This window comes from Chelmon rostratus, chromosome 21 (genome assembly GCF_017976325.1).
Source record: "Chelmon rostratus isolate fCheRos1 chromosome 21, fCheRos1.pri, whole genome shotgun sequence".
NCBI classification, from domain to species: domain Eukaryota; kingdom Metazoa; phylum Chordata; class Actinopteri; order Chaetodontiformes; family Chaetodontidae; genus Chelmon; species Chelmon rostratus.
The window spans coordinates 14,996,983-15,017,255 of record NC_055678.1 but is presented as its reverse complement, the minus strand read 5'-3'; the positions used below and the strand labels follow the sequence as shown (position 1 = coordinate 15,017,255).

Sequence of the window (20,273 nt, the reverse complement as noted above, 5' to 3'; positions counted from 1 at the left end):
TGAAAAAGTCTCCTCCTTCACTCCTCCCTTAAGCCCTTCCCGCTCCTCCTCCCCCTCCTTCCCCCTCAGCCATCCTCTGCAGGGATGAGGATCATCGGAGGGGGAAGATTTCATCATGTGGTCCTGCCAGGATCTATTCCTGCTTTGGTGTGTCCTCTGAGATCTCAGCTCTGTACCGGGACAGATGATGATCCAGGCTCAACACCTCCACTCCCACTGGAGCGCATCAATCACCTCCACTCCTCTCACACAAGCGGAGGGAGGGAGGGAGGGAGGTGCAGGGGTGGCGAAGCCTTCGTCTCCACTTCGCTCATATCAGGCAGGGAGAGAGGGAGAGAAAAGGAGGAGACGGAGGTGGGGTCGCTGCAGCTGGCACCTCTGCTCCTGCGATATCTGTCTGCAGTCACGGGGTGCCAAGAAAAGACCCCCGAAGGCAAGCGATGACACATCATTGTGTGTGTGTGTGTGTGTGTTCTGCTGTTGTGGATTTCACATTTCACCTAATCTCTCTGCCATCGGAACAGGCACCTGGGGCGTGAAATGGATGTCTGTCCCGACAGAGGGCACCCAGAACCTCAAACACAATCATCCACGAGGAATCTGAACAAAACACACCAGGTGTGTGTGTGTGAGAAACTAAATCCCTCCATCATGCTTTGGCCCTGCACTTAACATGACTGTCAATCCTCGTTTCCAGGTCGCGGGGTCACGCTGGTTTCTGTTCGGTTCCAGTGTGACCCTGCAGTGGAAGTGACGCATCCAGGAACGAGCAGGTCAGCCAAGTCAGCAAAACGATAATTAACTCTGACGTCAAGCACCTTCCTTATGTCGGAAGACATCAGAGATGAGAGGTCATTAAGCCAGAAGGTCACAAAGTTCTTCACACGGCCATTTCTTAATGTTGCAGTTAACAGAAGTTGCTGTGAAGCTACAGTTTGTAGTCGTACACTGCTCAGGTGTATCATCTCAAATGGCTTAAAAAGAGCATATAGCAACTGTAAATGGGAAAAATATGTTGAATGTTCTTCAGTTTGGTTAAATATTGATAATATGTGTATATACAATGAAATATCTCTGACTTCTATAAGCTTTGTCCAACTTTTTTGATTACTTATGCTGGAAGCTCACTTGACAGTAACGTCAACATCATGATACTAGCAATTGTATGTGTATATCTTGTTCTTTGTCTTGCTGTCTTAATGAAAACGTACCTATTTTCAGTTCAGTTAAGGTTAGAGTTTTAATCCAGAGTGAGGGTACTCTGCTTTTGTCCTCCCACGACATGTTGCAAACGGACATGACTCACCTCTGCAGGAAACCAGACAACTCTTCTAAACATTTCCATTCCGACGGAGGAGAAATGTGAGGTGAAAAAAAAAATTGTTTGTACAAACTATCATTCATTTCCTGGGCGTGCACAGTGAAGCACCTAATAAAAACACTGCAGCCTCGTGAAAACACTCGCAAATGCAGATGTTTACCAAGATGGCAAAGAGAAAAAAAAAAGCAGCAGAAAATGATGAAAGGAGGAGGTGAATGTGGGAACCTACCAGCCTTCAGAGACCTTTCCTGTGTGGATCAGAGCAGGAGAGAGATGTTTGAGGCAGTGTGTAAACATGTTGCGAGGCAGAGGCTGTGTATGTGGATCGTATAGAGGCGAACAGAGATATAACCTTTGTTTATGAGTGCAGGCGGGTTGGCTGACAGTGCGTGTAAGTCAAGCGAGGCCAGCCCACTCGGAGATCTACTGGCGCGCATTAATCAAACACCAGGGGAGAAGAGAAACGCCTCAACACACCTCTGCGGGACTTTCTAACCAGAGGGAGGGAATGACCACAAGGTTATTGTACCTCCACGAGACGGAGCAGCACTTTGATTCAACACCGCTGCGCTGAAATGCCTCTCCATAAATGTCTGCTAACTGTGGCGCGCAAGGATGATGGCAATAGACTTTTTAACGTCAGAGAACGGTTCGTCTGGAGTCATTTCACAGCATGAGTTATTACCGCAATAATATCCAAGAGTGCGTCCTTCAGGGTGATTATGGCTGTGACAGTGATGCAGTAGATGTGAGGCGCAGATGGAGATTACTGGTTATTACTGCTGTTTTACAACTGGTATAAAAAAAAAAACAACTTAGGAGGAAAACTAATGTGAGTTTTGCTTTATGGTAATTGCGAGCATAGCTGAAACTCATTTCTGAGATGAACCGGTTGAAATTGTCCTAATACACAGTTTAAACAAAGACTCAGCAGGAGGTTACTGTAAAAGAGCCAAGGCAGTTTCTGCATTAAAAAAAGAGCATTTTATTAAAACAAAATGCTTATTTACAAAACAGGAGCTTATACTTCTGTTGGAAAAGGCATTGTACCTTTACAAAAAGGGGAGGAATAAGCATACACAGCGAGCTTGGGAATGACATATCTGCATTACAGCTGTTCCAGCTGATGACACTGTCAATTCGCTCGGCAGTTTTACTTTGTTATTACAACGAGACCGATGGAAAGGCGTAACAATTGTAAAGAACGAGCTTTTGGAATAGTCAGACATGTTAATACAGTTCAGACAGTGTGTAAAAAAATTAAAGACAATCACCTGTTATTCACAGGACCGCTACATTCCTCATTCGGCAGGGACAGAAAGGGAGTTACACATTTTCAGCTTAAATACAAATACACATGAGAGGACAAATAGCTATTTAAGAGGGGAAAAAATAAAGGTGGGAAAACTGTAAGCTCTTGATGCAGGTGAAATACAACACAGATACAGCTAAAGCAAACAACAGAAGATTTACCATCTCTTTAAATAAAAAAGAAAAAAGGAACTCCCGTGAGCTTGAGTGTGTGGCTCACAATGATACCTGCACAAATATTTGTCGTCTCCTCGTCATACTGAAGACAGGACAACTGGCACCACACACAGTCCCTGTCGTTTAGCTATAAAAATAAATATGAGATGAAGGAGAAATTGTGTTTTCATAAAAAAGATTCTCTCAGTCCGGATACGTAACTTAAAAATACTGGCAAGCCCTGTTTAAAGTAGCAGTGTGACAGCCAGGGTCTTTGTTTCAACCTGATTCCACTCTATTACAGTGACAATACAACATCCATTTAACAACCCTTGCCCGTGTTTGTCAGATACGTAATAAAAGTAAACAAAAGCATCTTTTCTTGGCCTGCATCTTATCCCGTCCCTCTCATTCTCCTCCTCCGGGTCACATCACCCTTTCCTCTCTGGTTTCTCAGAGCCACGGGTGCCAGGCAGGGTCCATGCGACACAGATTGTCCAGGCTGTTCGCTGCAGCCACCAGGGTGTTGACCTTACTCTCTCCTCCCTCGAACTGAGCCAGGTTATGGAGGCGGGTCATGATGGCCGTGACAGCCTTCTGGACCAATGACACTAGCTGCTGGGAGTCCATGTTCTCCGGTTGGCCGGCCGGGGACAGAGGCATGGACGTGTCCTCCTGGGTCTTCTTGTGCCAGGCAATGATTTCATCGCGAAGGACTGCCTTCAGGATGCCATCCACCTATCAGAGACAGAGGAAATGGAGACGTACATATAACACACAATAAAACAATAACACCTCTTTGAAACTGGATCCTCAAGCAACTATACTTTTCTTTTTTTTGTGCAGCCTTAATTGTTTTTTTTGGCTCTTATAACATCCTGATGAAAAATAAGTCTGAAAAAAAATGCACTTATTTAACTTTTATTTGCTTCATTAACTTAATTTGATTTACTTAATTTAACTTGCAGTTTTTGACAACAAGAAACAGATGAGGACCAAAAGATGTAACATCAAAAGATGAGGTTGAAAGTGCCAGAAAAGCATGTAAGTGGACCTTAAGTTACTTCATTTTTGCTTTAAAAAATTTTAAATTGTTCTTTGTGTTGCAACAACTGATGCAAAAACCCAAGCAGTGTGTAAACCTTTTCATAGCGCTGTAGTATAACAAACTGTAGTATGTGGTAGCTATCATGTTCCAGTTGTTCATGAGATTCCTCGCTAATTCAATAACCACCGCATCTATCTGAAGTTTATGTGTCGCAGGAATGCTATTTATATGTAGATGATATAAAGCTTATGAAAAGCAATCTTCTGGGGAGACTTTCCTGAGCCGTGTGTTGAAAGCGTCCGTCACGGGAATGACAGCAATGAAACATGATCAAACCTCAGTTTATATGGAGCCATTGCCAATCTCAAACATACACGTAAAACAAAGCTGTTAAACCCAATCAAGGGTGTGTCAATCATCCTCAGGGGAATCTCTCTGTTGTTAGGAGCCCATTATGGTGACACAGAACTGAAATACATAACCATTGAAACCATGACGGGGCCACAACACCAGCAATCATCACCTAACTAGGTACACACTGTTCCCTGCTCTTACCTAAAGTGTTTATATGGTTGAAGGCTTCAATCTTTGAGTGGATGATTGTTACGTGTTTGTTGTGTTCTGCTGCTTTCCCTGGAAACGTCCGTATTCTTTGACCACAAGAAGCGCTGGCCTCTGGCTTTAAGTAGTTCACATAATGAAGTGTTTTGTTTATTTGCATTCTCAGCGCTCCTGCTCCCTCCACATCAGTCAGACTTAAAGTATGAGGCAGACCTATACATAGACACCACACGCCTGTCATTACTGGCCTGCTGCAGATACTTTAACAACCCTCTGACTGCTCCTGCTTTCACTGCATTGTTTTTGTTTGGTCGTGCCTTGGTGAGCTTCCACCCTGGATGAGTTTAAGTGCTGGACAATATCTGGAGAATTCAGCAAGAGCTTAAATTTGACGACAAACCACCGCGTCCTCATGACAGAATGAAATACATCCTCGCTGATGCTGCCAGCTGACTTGAACCTCACATGTGAAACACACTTCTCCTAAAACCCTAAAATCCAAGACTCATGTCATTTGGGTCAAGTTGAGCAAGTATCATTTTTCAAAGGTACTTATTTTAACATTTAAATGCAGTATCGTCAGTGTGATTTAACATTTTATGACAAAACTAACACACTGTGTTTTAACGAGAATACAAAAGATGTGTTCCTTAAACCTGCAGTAACTAATTATTTGGCCACTCAGAGACACTGGCTGCAAACACAACACTGCCATATTACCACCTACAGTACGGCAAACTTGTTAGCAAATATTTTCCATATATGCCAAACAGATGCTTTTGGGCTTAATAAATGAATGACCTTAACTTACAGCTCTAAGATACAATGCAAACATACACTAAAACAGGCAATGCTCTCAAAGCCACAGGCCTTTGTCATTAGGAAAATGTGCCTCAGCCTCACAGCAAATCATGTTTTAAACATAAAATACGATGTAAAGGGACTTCCTGCAGTAATATATGCAATCAAGTCCATATGTTTTTCCACATCATATATTTCACCCTAATTACAAAACAATGAGCTGAAGGATGTGAGAAAGCTCTGCAGAGCTGAGGGGAACTGCAGAGCTGGGAGAAAGTTCTCTGTGGGTTCGCCGCTATGACTGACCCCAATCACATACAGGCGTCGTTGTTGAAATGAAAGCACAGAATAAAGCCGCTTCAAAGCAGCTTTATTATTTATACAAGTTAACATGGCTGATTAAAGCTAAAATCATAGAAAGGATCAAGTGTGACTGGCTAAATTAGAAAGGAGTAAAGACAAAGATAAACCTCATTCGTATATTCCATCCCGATATATTGTGTAGCAGCATATTCATCTGTAATATATAATATTTTGGGCTGCAGTTTAATTGAAACCAAAGGATAATCATAATAATGTGACAACTTTTAAAGCAGACAAGTTACCTTAAAGTTTGGCTGTGCAAAGCATCGTGCCACGGCAATCATGGAGGCAGTCAGCGGACCGGAGACGCCGATGGTGGTCAGGAACTCGGAGATGTTTGGCGTCAGGCGGAACGGAACGGGGCGATTAGCGTCCAGGTCGCCTGTGGCGTCGTTGATGTCGAAGCGGAAATAGGAGACGTTCAGCTTTCCTGTGTCCTAAAAACAGACAACAGAGTGTAAAGGTAAAGATTAAGTACAAGTCAGTAGTCTTCCAGATGAGTGTGTATAAATACAGTATATAAGTATGAGGCAGGCTCTATGTTTAAGAGAGTAAGACACTTAAAAGAAAGCATGGTTCAGAAGAACCTGCTCAAAACCAGTAGCGAATAAAGAAAAATCACTTATGAATATTTCTTTCTGCAGTGTTCTCCACAGCCCTTAGACCACATAAACCCTGCAAGAAAATAACTCTTCTTCAGAAAGGCTAGGGGAGTAACAAAACAAGCTCACACCAACGAAATGGCTGCAGTTATTGATCTGCGTGCCCCAGACACCGCAACACGTCAAACTATCAGCAGCAGAACATCTATAATCCTCAATTCACTCCCACTCCCCTCTCCCCCATCGCTCCCCGCTGACTTAAATATATACAGCCAAGTTTTCATCCATAAGCCTGCATTTATGTGCGAGTGGACCGCTGCACGAGCAGCCATTCCGGGGAAGATAAGCTCCCTTATATGAAAAGGTGAGTGGCTCTGACAGCTTTATAGCAGAGCATTTCATTCCAGCTCGTGCTCCCTCTCCTCCTCTGTCTCGCCTCTTTCCCTCCCTCCTTTGCCTTAATTCCCTCCCCTCCCGTCTCTCTCTCTCTCCTACTGTCATTTGCTCCTCCAGGCCCCAGCGGAGGGCCTCAAGGCAGTGAGCTGAGACACCAGCAACCCCCAGGAGGCTCAGATAAGCCTGCAGACAGTTGGCTGTGGAGGCAGCGCTTAGAATGCTAAATCACCACTCGAGCGGCCAACGGTTTAGCTTCATTCTGGGGCTGGTGTGAATGGGATGACGCAAAATTTGTGTGTCACGTGTAGTGACTTGCAGCTGTGAACCTGACGGTGAGAAATGACTCTGGCTGATTTTCAGAACAAATGTCAAAGAAATCAAAGGAGATGGAGAGATCGTTATGAAAGGAACAAACTCTCGGGAGACGATGTGACGCCTTATGAAGACAGGTGTTGAAAGAATTAAGTTTGAATTAAGGCTTGATGAATGCCACAAAGCAGCGCCTTTGTTCGCTGACGACTCGAAGCATCGCTGAGCTCTCTAAGCTCCAACTTGAAGGAACTTAAGGTCTCTATTTAAGCAGGGCGGGGCGCAATGCTACGGCTGTGATGTCCTGTCCTTGCACTCTCTCTCTGTTTGTGTGTGTGTGTGTGTGTTTGTGTGTGTGTACACTCTCCGTACCGTAATCCTCCTGTGTCTAATGGGATCTGCGGAGTGGAACAGGCAGAGAGGGGGCTTAATACCAGTGCTTAGCTGCCCGGAGGAACGCCTGTCAGCAAAGGCCGATTAGGATCAGAGGGGAGGGGTGGCCGACTGACACAATCATCTTTAATAATGACTTTGAGAAAGCTGTCTGCAGACCCCGAGCAGCAGACGGATGTGTGTACGGACTGAGAGGAAGACGCACGCACACACAAACACGGCCTCTTCAAATTGAAACGTCTTTGATAGCTGTAGAGCAGAGGGACTGAATATAACGTTCTGTCAAAACATCCTTCGCATTGACAGCAGAAGGCTGACTGATAGGCCTAGCGTGAATGTCATGGGGGAGAATGGTAATTCATACAGCCAGATATGGAGAGGGTAATGGTGATCTCTTAATGCATCTATGAGCGTGGATATCTATTGAATTAGCCCCTGTCACATGGATCCCGCTTGTCCTTGACAGAGAGTCAAACATGTTTGGTCCTCGTGTGTTTGCTCATGTGTCCTACCTGTGCTATCTGCAGCATCTCCGGATTCAGTCTGTTGAGGTGGAGCATGAACTCGGCGAGGCCTATGAGGGCCAGCTGGATGGTGAACATCTTCCTGAAGGTCCAGTAATCGGTGGCGTTGGGAAAGGTGTGGAGAGCCCACTCCTTCAGCATGCTGCGAGGAACCATATTTCCCTGCACCTCTTTCAGGATGTCCCGCAGGACCTGGTGGCAAACAGGAGGAGGGAGTAGAGGTTAAATAGGTGGTCGTGATCCAGCTAATACCAGGCCTCACGCTTATGTTCTTCTTTACTCAACACAACAGTCCACCCAATTGTGAACACACATTTTTGTTAGATATGATTCTATACTGCAGTTGTTGGTGGATTTTCTTGTTCCAGTCAAAGGTAGAAAACCTGAGAAGAAGCAATGTTGCAGCTATCTAAGAAATCAACAACCAATATTTTAGGAGTGTAAACTTCATAGAACAAAATGTAAAGCAGCCACTAAAATCATTCTAATTAAGCCACAAGCCTGATCTGCCAGTTTTTTTTTTCTTTTTGATGAATAGTTTAGGTGATAATCAGTCTCCAGAAACAGCCAGCATAATTTTACAGTTTGTCATCTTGAAGCAAAACACAGCCTGTAGTGAACTCAGCTGGTGCAGCTGGGATTCCTGTATTTTAAAGAATACATCCATTATGTGTTGGCTGGTTGATACAGTAGCTTGCAAATTAAGTTTGACTGACCACCACAGACACAGCCCCTAATGAGAGCAAATCGTCCCTGTGCAGTGAAAATCATGAACCTCCAAATTTGGAAATTTCAATATTTCTAATTAACTTATGAATTAAATGTTCCTTTACAGGCCGAGGAAATTCTCCTGTATCTTATGCTAAATAGAGCAGATAAAAAGAAATGGGATTACCTGAAAAATGCACTGTCACAAAGCTGAAAGCAATGCTATTTCTCTCCTGGAGATACAGGGGTTACACAGGGCAGCCACTAAATACTCAAATGCTTCCCTGGTGACCGTGACATGGCTGCACCAAGATGCTGTTAAATTGCAATCTAATCACAGAGGATGCATACCAATGCAGGGCATTAATGAAGATCACAGCTGGATTATGTGCTGTCTCTGATATCTGTGTATGTGTGCAGGTCTGTTCACATGATTGGCTCCATACCTGGTGGCTGGCCTGTGTGCCTCTGGCCTGCACAGTGGCAAGACGATCGTAATATCTGGAAATGGGGTTGTCATGCTCGATGCCCTTCTTGGCGCAGCGTTGTTTGTAGATTTCCACCAGTGACAGAGATGAAGGGTTGTCCTCTACGAGCCGCATCTGAGGCGACACTGCCACCACTCGGGGCACTTTAGAGAGGAAGAGGACAGGATACAGGTGGGAAAGATGTGGATGGGAGAACAGAGGGAAGAAATAGGACAGTGAGAAGAGCGGGAGAAAAAAGAAGAGATCGGTAGTAGGGAAGGGGGTAAGGAGAGGGGAAAACAACCACGTCAGTGACACACAAACTGTAAATATTTGGCTGCACTCGCTAGTAAACAATCTCTGTTGTACCACAGTGTAAACCACAGATCTAAACCAACAACTAAAATACTCCAGAGTTGGGAAACAGCTGCACTGAAGGCGTGCCATCTCTCAACACCAAGCAGGGTCAAAGAAGGTAAAAGGCTGCGCATGGGCTGCACAGTGAAAGCAGTCTAAACATTTACATACACTGGCACCCCAAATCAAATCAATACCAGCCATTCCAGTTGAGAGGAAATGGGTTGGAAGGGACTGTTGAATTCCCCGTCCATATTTCTGCTTTAAACAAACCAATCAAGTGCATAAATGGAGAGCGGGCAAACATCTGGGTGGAGGCAAACCACAAGGGGATGACAGGAAATAGTGCTTGCAAGCAAATATAAATTGCATGTGTGGTGGGTGAGTGAGGCAGAAAGAGAAGACAAATGAAAGGAGAGGTCACTACCAACTGTTGTCAGTGTACAGCAGCATCAGAGGTGACCAGGTGTCTCTGGTGTGATGAACAAATGTATGTTTAAAAAAAAAAAAAACAATCTTCTGGATTCTAGTTTGTACGTTATAGTGTATGATCAATATGAATTTTATTTTATTTGAATAATGTTGTATGTATGATGATAGAAACTTACTGAGATTTATACTGCTCATTTGAAGTGTGTATGGATATTATGCATTGCAAGAGGTATTATGTCCCCATAATTTACCATTATGGGCAAATAAAGAAAACGTTTGTCTGAAAACATTTCTTGTTAAAGTTTGGATGGTGCCCTGCATGCAAAATTAATGTCCTCTGCCAGTCACATGTCTGTTTGAGTGATGAACTGCAGTGCTTGTGGTTGTTTTTAGAGATGGTACGAGACATCTTATACTCGTGCCCTAATTTTGTGGCCTGTGCTGCAAAGCGTTCAACCTCTGTAGCACCAGTGCTATGTGCAAAAAAGGTTATCGTACAGCCATGCCATTTTCTCAATCAAAAACTCAGGTGGTGATAGAGGTACAGACTACTGAAAAAATTAAGTAAAAAAGCCATGATCCTGGTGAAGTTTCATCCCTACTCCCTGTATGTTTTTACACCTCATGCACCCGGACACCCATCTTTCTGATCCCTGGCCCTACCGGTGAAGAAGAGGTGTCTCTTGGTGGTCTCCTTTCTTTTCTCCAGACAGGGGTTGAGGAGGCGGAGGAGCTGCAGGACCCTCTCCTCTCGGCGTGACTCGGTCAGGCAAGCGTCGTTCATCACCAGGTAAGGGTAGATCTTGCCATTGTGGCCGCGGATATACAGACGGCGTGCTGCTGTATTGTGTTTCTGAACAATTTCCACTCTGGGCATGAACCTGGACAGAGGAGCAGAGACACAGGACTGAAATTACAAAGGATGCGAGAGGAATGATGTGTGGGTGCGACTCTCCTGTGTGATTCCATGTGTATTTGCTGATCTGTTTTATCCATAGGCAGCAGAGACCTCTTACATTCACCGCCCATTTAAAAACATTTACACTGATGTGTTCCAAATCATTATACAAGTGACAGTTCACCGATGAATGCCACGATGAACTGAATAGTCCAGATGGATGGAGTTCTCCTCTTCCAACAAAACTATGATGTCACCAAGGAGGTGACAGAGTGATGTTGTGGACTGAAAAATTGGGAAATGAGATTGTAGGTGCTTTTAGTGTCCCTGAGTCTGTGAAAATGACCTCTGCACAATGTGTGGAGTTCCTTACCAACCATTCACTGCCATGGTATAAAGGAAAGAATCATGCCTTCTGGAACAAAATTATTTTCATGCAGGACAATACACCAGCCTGTGCTGTAAAAAAAACACCATTGACCCTTTGGTTTGCTATGGGCATAAAGGGAGAAAAAAATCATAGTGTCCACCATCATCTCCTGACCTCAATCCTATCGAGCACCTGTGGAGCATTCTTAAAATGAAGATCTACGAGGGTGGGCAGCAGTATTCCTCACAACAGCAGCTCTGGGAGGCAATACTGACATCCTCAAACGATATACAGGCAGAAACTCTGCACAGACTTACAGGTTTAGTGGACGAGAGACTTAAAGTGATGTCAAAGAAGGGTTTAGAAATGAAAATTTGTTTATTAAATTACATAAAAAAAAAAAGAAACAAATACAACAGGTTTCTGGCTCAGATGTGTTATGAATGTTTTCAAACTGCATTGTGCATGATAACTTGGAACAGTGCATTTTGGGTTTTCTTTTTCAAAATCTAAAAAAAAGCTGTTTTAACATCCATATAAAAATTATTGCGGATGAAAACATCTTAATTATATTGTCTGTTTAGGGAAAACAAACAAAAACAGCATGTGCATACTGATTTGGAACACAGTGTAGAATAGAAAAAGACCTCTAAAATTGTAATGTGTGAAAGCGGTGGGTTAAGCAGAGTGTCAAAATTTCATTTCAGCATTTGGCTCATGACTGGTGTTTTATAACATCCTGTTTACTGGGCTAAGGTGTTCTTGCGTAGAAGAGTCCCTTACCTTGCGATCTTGATGTAATAGTGTGTTGGTTTGGGCATGAGGAATTCCCCGGGGATCTCCACCTCAGCTGTCTGCGCAGAGAAGTTGCTGAGGAAGCGACACTTCTCCTCAATGAGGAAGAACTTGGGCAGCTGCTTGGTTTTGGCCTCCAGGATCTTGATCCACTTCTTCAGCTTGGAGATCAAATTGTGAAGCTTCATGGAGCCTGGCACACTGAAGTCAAAGTCTGGTGGGGGGAGAGGAGAGGAGTTGTTGTTACAGGAAGAATCTCTTGATAGCGCTGCCTAGCTTTTCATTTCCTTCCGCCACTCGTCTCCCATCCTTCCTGTTAAATGGCTTTTAAATAACAGTACCTGGCGGGCTTAATGATTCAGTATCAATGACTGAAAGCAGAATGTGAAATAAAAAATTGAAAAGAAGACGAAAACAAACAAAAAAAAGCAGATGCAGGCTGCCAGATGAAATCCTCAGGCTGGTGAAAGGGGATGCTTGCACTTTCCCCTCGGTAATTAAATATCCTGAAAATGGCCTTCTGCAAGACACTAACCCCTGAACTGTTCCAGTGGAGCTGCTCTGATGCCAACAGTACAAGACTGTAACACAGTGGGCAGCTCCCAAGTGTGTTTGTGTGTGTAGGCGACCTTTAACCTCTCCCGCAGCTATATGCTCCCACACCTGTGCTATAAATACACATAGGTTAAGAAACCTTGCCAAATCAAGTACTATAAGGGGTTAAAACAGATGCAAGCAGCACGCACACAGGGATCAAAGTAGAGTCAAATATGACTAAAGAAAACAAACACACAGAAGAGAATTTTTAATCTAATCAAAGAGAAAAACGTTTGAAATTTTATTGGCCAGATGACATTTTAGTGCAAACCTTGCAGGGCCTCTTGGAAACCACATACAGCAAAGATTAATTAGAGTGAGATCTGGGTATTTACTTTACTGTTATTTACCCGGTAACATGAACTAAAAACACCTTGTTTTTCACAGTGATGGCTTAGGGAGGGCAGTGGTTACACAAACTTACATCTGGGAAATGTCCATTCTAAATATTGTGTTGCACTGTTGACCAATCCACTCCAGCAGTGTGCTGCCTTGCTTGAGGGAACTTCATGGATAAGTTATTCATGGCAGGCTGGCAGCACAAGGAGAACTGTTTGCTCTATCGACTTAAAACTCCCCGATGGAGGCTGGGAGCTGATTAAATTAGAGCTATAAAAATGAGAGTCTTAAAGTATTAAATTCCTGTTTCAAGTCACAACTCATATTGCACAGAACATATTGTGATGAGCTGCAGCAATAACAACGGAAGGGGGGGAAGCGAGCCAGGCAGGTTTTCCATTTTAGAGTAAAGCCCCCAGGACATCTCTGTAACATGAATGCACACACACGCATGCACACATCCACACACACCTCTCCTATTTCAGTACACCCTGTTGTGCCGCCTGTTATAATGAATCCATGAAACTGCAAGGCCTTGCCATTTCAAACCCGTTCAATCTCTCCCAGAGTGAGACCTCCTAATACTTTAAATAAGCCCTTTAAAACAGCCAATGTTCTTTTCGGAGTGGCCCTATTTCGCTATCCGTCTGCCTGCAATTCACCTGCCTCCATAGCGGAGGTAAAATTGAAACAGTCCTGAGGAATTGCAACCCGACAACAATTCAGGGCCATAAAAGTGTATAATGCTTACAAATAGAAAGAGTGAGACATGCTCCACTCCTCTGAAGCCATGCAGCAATACAGTCATATAATTCCATCTTTACTGGATATAAAACATTTTATCTGTATAAATCTGGAGGCGGCTGCACGTAATATGCCGGCATTATGTTGTTACTCGTATTCAAAGCAGTTAAAGCTAAACATTAGAAACAAAGACCTTTTCTGAAACACTTAGTAACCAATATTTCACCTTATTGTAGTTATAACTTTGGACATTAGATATATGTTTGAATTCTTCAATAAAGTGGTCAGCTGCAACACCTTTTATTAAGGTCACAGGGGTGGTGCATTGTCCATGACACATTAATGTGTGGAAAAAGGATGTAGTATCTGCCCACCCTCAGGCCAGCCGGTGAATAACGCTCCAGATATTGCACATAGCAGACAGACTGTGGCTACTTCAATTTCACCATATTGGCAACATTTCCAATTCATCTATTTGCCTTGGGACATCTGATATTTATGCAAACTTTGTCAAAAAGGACCAACTGTTGTTCAGACATTAACATTACAGTAATATTTTAGCGGGAAATACAAACAGTGGAACTGTCCCATTATAATTAAACTAATAAGCCAAAGCACATTCATTTTGTTTGAACATTAAACCTGTGACAATATTAAGCCTGCAGACAGTTTCTGAGAGAAACTACAGGAGTGCTCTGTTCTGAGAGCAATACAGCCAATGAGACCAGAAGAGAGTTATTTTCAGTCCCCCTGAACTCATCTTTGACCCCCGCTCAGTCAGCTAGCTGGGGGAATAGGATGCAGAGAGAGGAGTGCGGTGTGGAAAGTATCCAGGCTGCTCTCTGACCTGTGTGTAGAAACCAGGGCTGGTATTCTGCCCTACCTGACAGACCACAGCGGAGGATCTGCACTGCTGCACCAAATTATGGCTCAAGACTCAGGAGGTGGGCCACCTCTGTATATAGAACCACTATTACCCAGTGAGCGTGGGATTGCATGAATGTGTGTGGTGGGATGCAGTCAGCTCACCTTTAGTATATCTGATTGGTGAACTGAAGTTTTGAGTATTTCAGAAGTCACAGAAGCAGTGTGTACGCTGGAGTGAAGAGGTATCTGACAATAAAAGTTCACATTTAAAGTTTATGACAACTAACTGCGGGTACATAGGTGCTAAGACACAGTGCTATACAAAATTATACGGAGATACATTTACCTATGCTAAATATCATTTTAGCATGACAAATAACTATTCAATAGGCACAGAAATAAAACGCCAAGAAACTTGTGTTTTGTTTTGCTTTTTTCAGAAAAGACTCTTCTGACAAAAGTCTCTGGAACAGATCCACTGCTAAAACAGTAACTCATGCAAATAGCATTCGCCGTAATTGGATTTGAATGCCTCCCTGCTGCCAAATGTTATATGTGCACACATAAACCCATATTTTCCGGCCCACAAACCCTGTGAAAGCGAGTGAGCCACTAACGTGGTACGGGGGAATGGGAGCTTGGCTGCTCAGCAGCTCTGTAAACCCTGTTTGTTCCGCTCTGGAAGGCTTGTGTGGTTTCAGTCTCTGTCGGCCCCGCTCCCGCGTCGTCGTGGGGACAGCTGGGTAGCGATGGTCGGCAGGCACCCTGCGAGGCAGAAGCCCTGGTGATGCCTGGCTGCGTGAGCACAGCTGGCACTGCGACATCTGGTAAGATTCATCATCACACCGCTCACTCCGAGTCTCGCTCACTCTTGTTTGTGTTGTTCATTCAGTCAGTCCCCTGCTTTCGCTCGCTAATGCCATCACACCTGTATTCACGTTTCCTCTCAAGCTCTCATGCCTATTGTTTTCTCTTTTATAACCTCCTCTCTTCCACCTTTAATGCTCTTTTCTGTCATTTTTTATATTTGCCAGCTCTGGCACACCCTTATTACAGTTTTTTTTCCCCTCTCAGCCAGGTGATAATTTTTTCCCAAGATGCTTTTCATTCACTCGCTGTCCTTGTCCTCCTCTATCCCAGGGCCAAACACATTAGCTCTATTGGCCACTCTCAGGACCAGTGGAGGGGAAAAGCACAGGAGAGACTGAAGAGCAGAGAGGGGGAGGAGGGAGGAGAGGGAGGAGTTGCTGTGTGGAAATGCAATAAAAAGGAGTAACCCGACAGTTTACTGTGAGCGTAATTCAGCGAACATGTATGTGCAGTCAGTCCACGGCAGTGAGAAAGAGTCAGCAAAGAGGTTTATTTGAACGCTTAAAGCTGGGAGAGCTGCAGACAGTCCTTATTTTTGCCGGGTCCAGTGAACTGTGGCTCAACTCCCTTATGCAATGTAGGAAAACAGACACGTGGCTTCCAAAAACAGGGGAATGATTGTTTGGAGAAAAATGTCTCAGAGGGGGCCTTGGCTAAACTAGAACTGCACCTGTCCTGTTGGATTCCACAGCTTGCAATTGAATCTGAACATGCAAGCCAAAATGACTGGAGGCTTCATCATTGTGTAACCCCAGTTACATATGAATATCACAGAATATTTGCTTTGAAATGTGTTAATCCCAAAACTGGGTATGGATCAGAAAACTGTCTCTCAGTGCAGGGTGCCTTCCAACTCTTAATCCTTGATGCCACATCAGTGAACAGCTCAGCGACAAGATTGGTAGAAAATGTGCAATTAGGAATTTTCTGAGGATTTACGATTAAAAGGGTGGTCAATTTGAAGATAGAGGATACATACCAGTGATAATTCACACTGTAAATACGTCATCTCAGTGATGGCACAAGTTTTGACATTAGAGTGCAATTCTAGTCTCAGTCTGGAGGAGGAAGTCCAACATCACGTAAAAGAAAGATCAATGGATGTCTGTATTAACTGTCCAACATTAAAAACCTCCAATTGACAAATTCAGTTGACTTTATTTTTGGTACTGTTGTATATTATATGTCCTTCCTTGATGATTTAAGGGAAGTGTGTTAGTAATTCATCTCAACTCTATCTCTCGTCTAACTCTCGTCAACTCTATCTTACAATTAAAGATTTTCTCTGTAATGAGAACACAATAGCTGCCCTGCTATTGTTTTGTACAAATATATAGCAGAAAAGGGGAATACATGCTTCATCTCTGTGCCATGGTAGCCTTTGTAGAAGTATAAAAATGTTTGGTTATCTGGCAAAGAGGATAATACTGTAAGCACATCTTCCAGCCCCAGCCACAATAACACAGTATTGGATTGGTGGCTGGTGGTACTCAGCCTAACTGGGGTTGCATTACATTTACATTTCAATATTGAAATCAAAGTTGCCCAGTGCCAATACAGTGGAAATTATTTTTACTCAGCCTCTGGTGGACTACAAGTCTGTAAAACCTGCACTGAGAATCAATTTCAGTCTGAAATAAAAAGCTGCCAAGAAATAAAATAATTTCACTACAGTTACAGTTTCAGTAGAGAGGTGTAGTGTAACAAATCATGTTTTACAGACTTTTAAACATGACTAAGACTAAAGGCTGAACTTTTACAGAGTTAACTGTTTCATAGTTTCAGCTGAGGCAGGAGCACTCAGTGTCTTCTGCTGTGTTTTATCAAACCATGACAAGTTTTGTGCTTGTTCGGATCACAATCGCAGTGCTGTACTAGCTTAGATTGGAAATGCAGCTGACTTGTGCATAAACAGATCCACTATAGATGTGTGCAGACACACACACAGTGTAATAAAGACAGCAAAACACATCTATTTCTGACCAGTCACCAGAAACAACTCTGCCGTGAAATCCCATCATCTTACTGGAAACCTTAATTACACTGCAGAACACCAATGCTCCAGCTGCTCCAAGAGACAGTGTGGATATGAGCAGAACAAGTGGCCGCACGGATAGAGCATCATTTAAACTAGTGCAGACATACAGTCACACGAATGCTGCTCTTGTTTGCTGAGAGGTGGCTGATGCCTGATACTGAGCTTTTGCGAGAATATGAAAGAGGTGTTGTTGGTTGTGCTACCTGGCCAATTGTTGCACCTTGCACTGCTCATCAAATTTCACAGAGTTATGATGAAACTGCAAAGAGGTAAATCGGCAATGCTAAAAGTTAACACGGCTGACAGCCGTGAAACGAAAGTGAACAAAGAACTAAGTTCAAAAAGTAAACATAGGAACAACCTCAAAATTAGAGAGCTCTTCAACACTTGTTTTTCTTTCTGTCTTTTCTGGATGGCAAGTAAATATAATCGTGAGTATATCTGAAACCAACCTGTTGTGAACTGTCCCTTCATCTTCTGGAAAACAGGGTCCTGGGCTGTGGCCTGGGCCCGACGGGCTAGCGACTCAGAGGCAGCGCTGGAGAACATGGTGGAAACATTAGAGACGTTCTCCAAGCCGACACCAAAGGTGCTAACCAGCTTCTTGACAAAGTTCAGCGTGTGCGGTGTGATCTTGGCATCAGACACTGCACCACTCTTCTCAAAGGCCACTGAATAGCATTTAGCCAGGCCCTGCTGGAGCTGCCTCAAGACCTGCAGAGAGAGAAGGAGCATAGACAGATAGTGAGATAATATTACAATATTAATTAGAGATGTCTCAACATTTATCTCCAATCTGAAACCATTTCAGTTTTAAGTATCTCTGGAGTCATTTGTCAGATAAATGGACACACAAGCAAGGAACAGAGATACATGCATGTTTTTTTTAGGAACAAAGGTGCAGCAATGTGATGTCATACAGTAACCAAAGCAAGAAAGAGAAGGGTGGTGATGATGCCTCTGCCCCTGCTTGCTCCGTGGAATGAAGCATAGAGCCTGCAGCTGCTGCTGAGTGCCCCACACCATCACAGATACACAGACACACAGACACACACACACATGCGCGCACACACACACAGACACACTTCCAGCCCTAAGTCCCTTGCCCCATCCTACACACTCACTGCACCCATCCATCACCTGTCTCGGTCTTCTCGCCTCCTGCTGCCTCTTCCTTCCAGTCTTCCCCTCCACCCACAGACAAGCTACCTTGTGTGGACGCTGCCCAGCATGGCTAAAACAATTTGCAGCAGCACCAAGTCAAAGTCAGGCCTACCTCCTGCACTGACATCTTCACAATTACTGCAGCTACGACGAAAGAAGGCTGCTGGCTGCAACATGTGCTTCAACCAAAAAGTATTTGAGAAAATACCAGCCCAGAAATAATGAAATTAAGGGGAAATTAACTATCTGAAATGTATATGAGTCTACAGCCAATTCTGTCTTTAATATTATCTACCATCAAAAGGTTTATGGCAACAAACTAATTCAGTCAGGGAATTAGAAACTGTGACGACATGTTCACACACAAGTCAGGATAACACCTTAGACTAAACAGATGTGTGGGCCCACCAGAGAGACAGGGTCTGCCAAACTGTGGTCATCTGGATGACCAGGTGGCGTGACACACACATACACAAGATGTCAACTCCAACTTGTTTCACACGTGTGCAGAGATGCATGAAAAATCTCGCAAGCAGCTGTATTATTTTCTCACCATCTAATCTGCTGAAAACACACACATAACAACAAAGTCAGACACGCACGAGACCAGCACCTTTGTTCTTCTCACCTCTTCATGCCAGTTCTCCCTGAACCACACCATCTGGTCCACGATACCCTCCAGAGAGGAGAGCAGAGTGGGGTGCAGCTCCCGCTGCATGTGCATGATCCTGCTGCAGCGCCACATTGGAGCGGTGGCACGTATAGGTCCCGGGTCAGAGGCCCCCGAGTGAGGCTGGGCCCCCACTGAACTGGGCTGCTGTTGTCCAGATGCATCTGCAGAAGAAGAGTGGGTAAGAGGGAGAAAGAATGAGTGGTGGAGAGGGGGGTGTGACAGGAGGAAAAGACAAGCAAAGACAAATTCTACAGTTTCTTCAAGTATAAACTTACAAAGACCAGATAAACATATGAGTAACAGAGTAATACTGGGGAAAGTTATATGTTATAGAGTATATTCCATATACTGTAAACAAATTTACAATTAATAACTATAAATAAAGTAGAAAAGAGCTTTCAATGTTTAGAACATCGTAATGAGGCAACGCATGACGGCCAGCCATGTTTACTTACCACTTTTGTAGCGCTCCCTCTGCTCGATCTTGAGTGTCAGGTAAAGGGTGCGAATAGGGAAGTAGACAGCCTGGGGGTACACTCGTCCCACCTAGCAGATAAAAGAGGGTCACAGATTACATTTCAAAGACTCTCCCTCAGGACCGCAGAGGAGAGGAGAGCGAGAGAGAGAGTGAGAGAGAGGGGAAGAGATGGAGGGTGAGTGGGACAGAGAGATAGTTTGTGTCAGAGAGAGAGAGATCATACTGATACAGCCAGAGACCTCTGCTGTAACAGAGGGAGTGTTTGAAGCTTTGAGTCAGGGGAGTTAGGGAAGTTAAAAACACGTCATGGCTGAATTACAAAACTGAATGTGACTGATGATGAAATTGCCCTCAAGACTTTCAAGAAAAGTCACTGACAACATAGAAAGTCTTAATGGTTGAAGTCAGGACATAAGAGATTTCAAGTTTTTAAACACATAGCAAATTCACCTCAAACTTGGCTGAGTAGGATTCCTTTGATAAGTAATGCAGTAGGTGAATTCAGTGTTGCCTTTGGTGTATAATTTATATATCAGTCTCAGGGTCACAGTTCGTTCAGAACATAGGAATGGGTAGATAGATATCCTGCACTTCTTTCCACATCTGAGCTAGATCATTTTTTAAAATCAAGATCCTATATTTACTGAAAATGTCTGCTACCAAACCTAGAAATGAAGTGAAAATCAATGTT

The 20,273-nt window shown here is 43.7% G+C and overlaps 1 protein-coding gene across 1 annotated transcript in view; it reads right to left on the bottom strand.

Moving 5' to 3' along the window:
* Nucleotides 1-2,290: 2,290 nt before the first annotated feature.
* Nucleotides 2,291-20,273, bottom strand: part of LOC121624505 (transformation/transcription domain-associated protein) — a 78,173-nt gene continuing 60,190 nt past the window's right edge. Inside the window, exons 63-71 of the mRNA XM_041962213.1 lie at nt 19,560-19,650; nt 19,060-19,265; nt 17,720-17,981; nt 11,801-12,026; nt 10,413-10,630; nt 8,940-9,124; nt 7,774-7,977; nt 5,804-5,998; nt 2,291-3,526 (exon numbers count right to left, since the gene is read on the bottom strand). Of these exons, the coding sequence (XP_041818147.1) occupies nt 3,242-3,526; nt 5,804-5,998; nt 7,774-7,977; nt 8,940-9,124; nt 10,413-10,630; nt 11,801-12,026; nt 17,720-17,981; nt 19,060-19,265; nt 19,560-19,650 (1,872 nt within the window). The 3' untranslated portion in view covers nt 2,291-3,241. The remainder of the gene's footprint in view (nt 3,527-5,803; nt 5,999-7,773; nt 7,978-8,939; nt 9,125-10,412; nt 10,631-11,800; nt 12,027-17,719; nt 17,982-19,059; nt 19,266-19,559; nt 19,651-20,273) is intronic.